The 7,124-nt window shown below is 44.6% G+C and overlaps 1 protein-coding gene across 1 annotated transcript in view; it reads right to left on the minus strand.

The window, feature by feature from the left end:
- Positions 1–4,261: 4,261 nt before the first annotated feature.
- ACE2 (angiotensin I converting enzyme 2) overlaps positions 4,262–7,124 on the minus strand; it is a 27,063-nt gene continuing 24,200 nt past the window's right edge. Inside the window, exons 17-18 of the mRNA XM_026035320.1 lie at positions 5,147–5,341; positions 4,262–4,494 (exon numbers count right to left, since the gene is read on the minus strand). Of these exons, the coding sequence (XP_025891105.1) occupies positions 4,380–4,494; positions 5,147–5,341 (310 nt within the window). The 3' untranslated portion in view covers positions 4,262–4,379. The remainder of the gene's footprint in view (positions 4,495–5,146; positions 5,342–7,124) is intronic.

Here is a 7,124-nt window from a genome sequence, read left to right on the forward strand (position 1 = left end):
GGGTCCCCTAGTGAACGGGGTGGGTACTCTGGTTACGGAAAACACGGAGAAAGCAGAGCTGCTGAATGCTGCCTTTGCTTCTGTGTTTGTCAGGATCAACCCTCTAGAATCCCAGGCCCTAGGGACACATGAAGAGAGCCAGAGGGAGGAAGGCTTGCCCTGGGTAGAGGAAGAGTGGGTCAGAGAGCATCTAATGAAACTCGACACCCACAAATCCATGGGCCCTGATGGGATGCACCCCAGGGTGTTGCGGGAACTGGCGGATGTCATAGCCGAGCCGCTCACCATCATCTTTGGAAGGTCCTGGAGAACRGGGGAGGTGCCAGAGGACTGGAAGAAAGCCAACATCACTCCRGTCTTCAAAAAGGGCAAGAAGGAGGACCCGGGCAACGGGCCAGTTACCTCACCTCCATCCCCGGAAAAGTGATGGAGCAGCTCACCCTGGTTGCTGTCTCCAGACACGTGGAGGAGAAGAAGGTGCTCAGGAGTAGCCAGCATGGATTCACCWAGGGGAAATCATGCTTGACTAACCTGATTGCCTTCTATGATGGACTGACCAGCTGGATAGATGAGGGCAGAGCGGTGGATGTCATCTATCTGGACTTCAGCAAGGCTTTTGACACYRTCCCTCACAGCATCCTCCTGGGCAAGCTCCRAAGGTGTGGGATAGATGAGTGGACGGGGAGTTGGATTAGGAATTGGCTCAGTGGCAGGGTGCAGAGAGCGGTAGTCAGTGGCGCGGAGTCTAGTTGGAGACCTGTGGTTAGCGGTGTCCCCCAGGGGTCGGTCCTCAGTCCGGTCCTGTTCAACTTATTAACGGCCTGGATGAAGGGCTGGAGTGCTCCCTCAGCAAGTTTGCTGACGATACCAAACTGGGAGGAGTAGCTGATAGCCCTGAGGGCTGCACTGCCATCCAGAGGGACCTGGACAGACTGGACAACTGGGCAGTTAGAAATCTCATGAAGTTCAATAAGGGCAAGTGCAGGGTCCTGCACGTGGGGAGGAATAACCCCGGACACCAGCACAGATTAGGGGTGGACCTGCTGGAGAGCAGYCCCGCAGAGAGGGACCTGGGTGTCATGGTGGATGACAAGATRACCATGAGGCAGCAGTGGGCCRTGGTGGTCAAGAAGGTCAATGGGATCCTGGGGTGCATTAAGAAGAGCGTCTCCAGCAGGTCGAGAGAGGTGATCGTCCCCCGCTGTGCACAGCCCTGGTGAGGCCACATCTGGCGTACTGTGTCCAGTTCTGGGCTCCCCAGGACAAGAGGGATGTGGAGCTGCTGGAGAGAGTCCAGYGCAGGGCTACSAGGATGATCAGGGGCCTGKAACATCTGCCATATGAGCAAAGGCTGARGGAGCTGGGTCTGTTCAGCCTGGAGAAGAGAAGGCTGAGGGGGGACCTGATCAGTGTGTATAAACACCTCAAGGGAGGGAGGGAGGAGGAGGGGGCCGGCCCCTTTTCAGTGGTGGCCAGTGATAGGACCAGAGGAAACGGCCACAAGCTGAGATACCAAAAGTTCCACAGGAACTTAAAGAAACACTTCTTGACAGTGAGGGTGACAGAGCCCTGGAACAGGCTGCCCAGAGAGGTTGTGTAGTCTCCTTCTTTGGAGATCTTTAAAACCCGCTTGGACGAAGCTCTGTGCCACGTGCTCTAGGTGACCCTGCGTGAGCAGGGGGGTTGGACTAGATGACCTCTGAGGTCCCTTCCAACCTTAAGCATTCTATGATTCTATGATTGTATGATTCTATGATCTCTACATATATCATGTGCTGTAGGCCTAGAACCATCTTTGAGAGCCTTCTATGCAAACTYCCCAGTTTCTCCACATCTGGAATCCCAAAATATTAATATAGGTTTGTCCTCACTAGTGCCAAGCAGAGAAAGATAACAACTTCCCTTGATCAGCCAGCTATGCTCTTCCTAATCAATCCCAGCTTGCAATTTCCTTCACTCATAGTAAGAAAGTATTCATACTCATATTCAGGCTCATATTCAGGCTTATATTCAGCCTAGGGTCCTTCATAACTCCCACGGCCTTTTCAGCAAGGCTGTCACTCAGCCACTCTGTTCCCCGGCTGTATCAGTACATGTGATTATTACACTTAAAGAGCAGATGTTTGTGATTCTCCTTGCTGAGCTTCAGGAGGTTTTCTTATYGGCCAATGGTTTATGCAAATCCCTCTAGATTGCAGCTCTGTCATTTGCCGCCCCAGCACATCTGTATCTTCTACTGTCATCATTCCAAGAGCAGTGGGAGACTGGGCAAGATACAGCACAGCATCTAAATTGGCACTAAATGTCTATGCTTAGGTATCTAAATTCCACCCCAAGATATCTGATAGCAGCAGTGTAACAGTGGCTTCTCCATATGACAAAATCTGCTGCCAGAATTAAATACTTTCAATAAAAAGCCAGAGCAAGCCAAGCCAACACCATTTGCTTAAATSTGGCAGAATGAAGTAGAGAGAAGCACAGCAAAAATCATTTGGCACTGATTAGGCTAATGCTTATACAAGAATTTTTAACTGCAGAAGCTGACAAACATCAGACTGCGTATCTTTTCTACTTACCTTTGCTTGTAAGAGGCTCTGCAATCTTTTTTTTTTTTTTGGTAGACAATAGGGTTTTACTCCCGATGAGCAGGATTTCACCTGCATAACAATCATTGGTTTTACTATAGCATGGTAACCCCTTTTCTGTTGTGTCAAAGGACATCTTGTATGTGTTTATGCCTTCCGCACTGAACGCTCCCTCACAGCAGAGGGAGGACTAGACTTTTTTTAGGGTCTCACTGCATGGCACAAAGATTTCACATTCAGGTTCTCAGGATTAAGCAACAATGTTAAATTTTATACTTAGGTTTTCCACAGTGTGGAGCTTTTACACTTTTTTTGCAGTTTGAAACTGAGAATCTTTTACGGCTGATAACAGAGTGGGAGATTATGGATTTTCAAGCAGCCTTTCTTGTAAATCACCACACTGCTTTGTGAATTTTCAGCCTGAAGTGCATGCTACACTCCTGAGAATTTGCATAAAAAGTACTGACTGATGAAACCAGACTAGAGAGAGATGCAGGAAAATGGTATTGGGTGCAAAAGATATCAAAAAGAGACTCCAGGACAAATCATAATGGCATGGCACCCTACTTGGTGAAACACTGCAGGGGATACATCTTACCTAAGCAGAAGCATACAGACTAGATGCTCAATGTAACAAGCAAAGTGAGAAAAGAGAAAAAGGGAAAAGAAACAAAAAATATTTTGCTTTTATTCTGAATTTTTGAGATCTCTGAGCTTTGTAGTGACACATGCCAAAATGTTTTTTTTATTCACATGAAACAGAACTCTTGTTTTCTAGTCAGCTCTTGGTGTTTTTTCCTTCTTTTTATGTATCTGTAACAGGCAAACACAAAGGAACACACTCCCCTACACTGTTTAATAAAACTATGTTGAAAACTAATCAGTGTGCAGGAGTTTATAGACCCACTATACACATGTAGACCCAAACATAACATCTTCTCATGAGTTTGGGCCTAATTTGTAGGATGATCTTTAGTGAGGGCGATAGTTGAGATATGAAACATGAAACAATTTTGATTATTTACTATCAGGGAAGTTTATTCCGTCTTTAGATGACAATGTAACACAGAGGAGTTTGGGGGGTTTCTTTGGATGGTGWTTTTTTTGTTTGTTTGTTTGKTTGGTTGGTTGGTTTTTGGAGGAGGCGGTGCTATTTGGTCTCTACAAAACTTAACAAGCAATCAGCTGGAAAAAATAGCTCATATTACAAATTTCTCACAAAGTTTCAGTGCTTGTTTGTCTTCACTCAGTGRATTGATTCAGATTTCCTGAACATGCAAAAAATGCACTTACTTCATATCAAATTGAGTTCTTCCTCACAAAGTTTCTTCCAGTGGTCAGTTGTTTTTCCTCTATTAGAATTTTAAGCTCTCCATCCAGAAAGATCAAGATGTTTCTCATGAGCATCAGGAGTATGCCAGTTATTCTTACATATATCTTGATCTAAATACAACTTTATGCTTCCAAGATTTTGTCCCTCATTACAGAGGAAAAAAAAAAAAAGAGAAACTAGATACAGCAGGTTTATGAAGAGCAGCAAAACAAATATGTGTTATGATATGCATAATTCGTAGAAAAGCCACAGGGCATATATGTCTTTCATTTTTGTACATTATCTAATTAACACAAACAGCAAATGACACTGAGTTACTGTTGCCTATGAATAAGTAGAYTTATAGCATACAAGAACCTATTGTGTTTGATGACATCTATTACTGTTTTTGTCCTTGCTAGGCATTATTATTAAAAGTGAAATTTAAAAAATGAGAAATCCTTAGTCCATGCACAYGTCTTCTAAAATGTTGTCTGAGTCTCTTCTGACAGTTCGAAACCCAAGTTGCTTTCGCCCTCCTCACGGTAGGGGTTCACTGAGTCTGATCCTGTGCTGTTCGCTTTTTCTCTCTCCCTCCTGTAATGAAAATTCTTTTTATATTAAAAGTTCCTGTTCTGTTCAAGTCCTTCTGCAGCCTAAAATGAAGTTATTGCAAATAACATTGATTTTGACTGAGAATAGTTATACCAAAATGAATTATGTTGGTTTTAATGTAAACTTCAGTAAAGCCACTACTCTTTAGAAACTTCATTAATTGCAAGACATAGAAAACCAGACCAGCTATGTTGGTGCCAGTGCAATAATATTTAAGGAAAAATGACATTCCTGGACAACTTCTTCCACAACAATTGAAGACTGCAGGTGCTGATGGATGTGGTCAAATTTTGTTGCGGGAGAGGACACTGTGCTCTCAGCAGTGCTCCCAGCCTTGCTGCAGTGCTGGCAGGAGCCTGCCCACACTGCAGCTCTCTGCCTTGTTTAAAATGCTGGCAAAAGGAGACTGCACTGAGATGCTGATGCAGTGTATTGCACTGGAGCACCTGAAAGGCAGGGAGCTATACCTTTGTCCATTACTGGGGATGGGGTTGGATGGAGGGGCAGGGAATAATAAGAAGTAATTCCTTAACTTCCTTCAGTTAGCTTTGGCAGCCTATCTGTAAGCTCCTTGATTATGCAGTCATCCAAACTTCTTCCATAGTCCTATCACAGTATCAAAAATACTACTCACTTTCTTCGATCTCGATGTCCAGTGAAGATCAAGACAACAATTCCAATGACAATCAGGCTAATGATTACCCCAAATATAATTAACCAGATAGTGACTGGTGGTTCATAAGGTGTTGCCAGGGTTGGAAGTATTCCCTCAAACTCCAGTGTGTTATCATCCAGTTTGAAAGCCTCATTGATCCGTTCCCGAGACATGCTGCCATGAAGAGCAAATTCAAAGCATTAGCTATGCTTACTGGAAGGAAATAAAATGTTTTCACGTGTTTTTTAACTACCCAGTATGCCAATAGTAATACTAACTCTGCCAATCAGTATTACCACTGAACTGCACAGCTAGAAATGCTGTTCTGCTAAACCTACATTCTTCCTGTCCCGGAAGAATTCAATTCAAACCTTTATTCTTCTGCAGCTGAAGTGACATATTCAGATACTGTACAAGTTCTTAGACCCAATACAGCTTATCCAAATGAGGCAAACAGCCTTCTGATCTCACTGTCTGCATCTTGCTTCTCATTTTCTTTATACATATGTTTCTTGGCTATATGACAGAAAAACACATCTTACCTATTTACAGATTCACAGATTCACAGAATATTTAAGGTTGGAAGGGACCTCTACAGATCATCTAGTCCAACCTTCCTGCTCAAGCAGGCACACCTAGAGCATGTGGCACAGGGCGGCATCCAGGCGGGTTTGGAAGATCTCCAGAGAAGGAGACTCCACAGCCTCCCTGGGCAGCCTGTGCCAGGGCTCTGGCACCCTCACAGGAAAGAAGTTCCTCCTCACCTGGAGATGGAGCTGCCTGTGTTGCAGCTTGCACCCATTGCCCCTTGTCCTGTCAGTGGCCACTACTGAGAAGAGCTTGTCCCCTTCCTCCCTGCATTCTCCCTTCATGAACTTATACATATTAATCATATTCCCTCTGAGCCGTCTCTTCTCCAGAGAAAAAAGGCCCAGCTCACTCAGCCTCTCTTCATACGAGAGATGTTCCATTCCCTTAATCATCCTGGTTGCCCTTCTCTGGACCCTCTCSAGAAGCTCCACGTCCYTCYTATACTGGGGTGCCCAGAACTGAACACAGTACTCCAGGTGCGGCCTCACCAGAGCTGAGKAGAGGGGCAGAATCACCTCCCTTGACCTGCTGGCAACACTCCTCCTGATGCAGGCCAGGATSSCATTGGCCTTCTTGGCCACGAGGGCACACTGCTSACTCATGGTTAACTTAGTGTCAACCAGGACTCCCAGGTCCCTCTCCGTGGAGGTGCTTTCCAGCAGGTCRACCCCTAATCTGTACTGATGCCTGGGGTTATTCCTCCCCAGGTGCAGGACCCTGCACTTGTCCTTATTGAACCTATTTCCCACCTACAGTCTCCAACAGTCTTCATTCCTGTCCCTTTCACTTCACCTTCTCTCTGGAGCATTTTTTGTGTCTTGTTTTTCCCATTTCTCCAAAAGCTTTTTCAGCCTCATCTCATGTTGCTGCTACTTTTAGATTCATATGCTGCCTACATTATTCATGACCATCTGAAGACTTACAGCTTTACTGATCATTTTGTACTGTAATAAATTACAGTGATGTCATGACATCAGCACAATGTCATATTGTGCTATGGAACAGCTCTTCATTGACCCATAATTGGGAACTAGCTTATTCTCTGACTTTTCTGTATAATCAAACACGTCTGGCTTTCTTTCTAATATATCATTCAGGAGTCCTTGCTAGTCGTATTTCTTGCACTGAATTTTCACTAGTGAGATGAACAAAGGCTCACACATACATGACATACATGCACACACATTCACATACACACAACTACTGTACTCTCTATTTCTGAATATAAGAATAGTTCCTGTTTAAGTTTGATCAATACTATTTCCTGGCAAAGTATGAAGCAATTGGTGTGTTATGACACTTTTACAAGCCTCCCAAAACATTTTACATTGGCTGTTATCCAAGATATCACCAGATTGATGGACTC

The sequence above is a fragment of the Nothoprocta perdicaria genome, unplaced genomic scaffold (assembly GCF_003342845.1).
Source record: "Nothoprocta perdicaria isolate Ctin4 unplaced genomic scaffold, notPer1 scaffold_158, whole genome shotgun sequence".
Taxonomy (NCBI): Eukaryota; Metazoa; Chordata; class Aves; order Tinamiformes; family Tinamidae; genus Nothoprocta; species Nothoprocta perdicaria.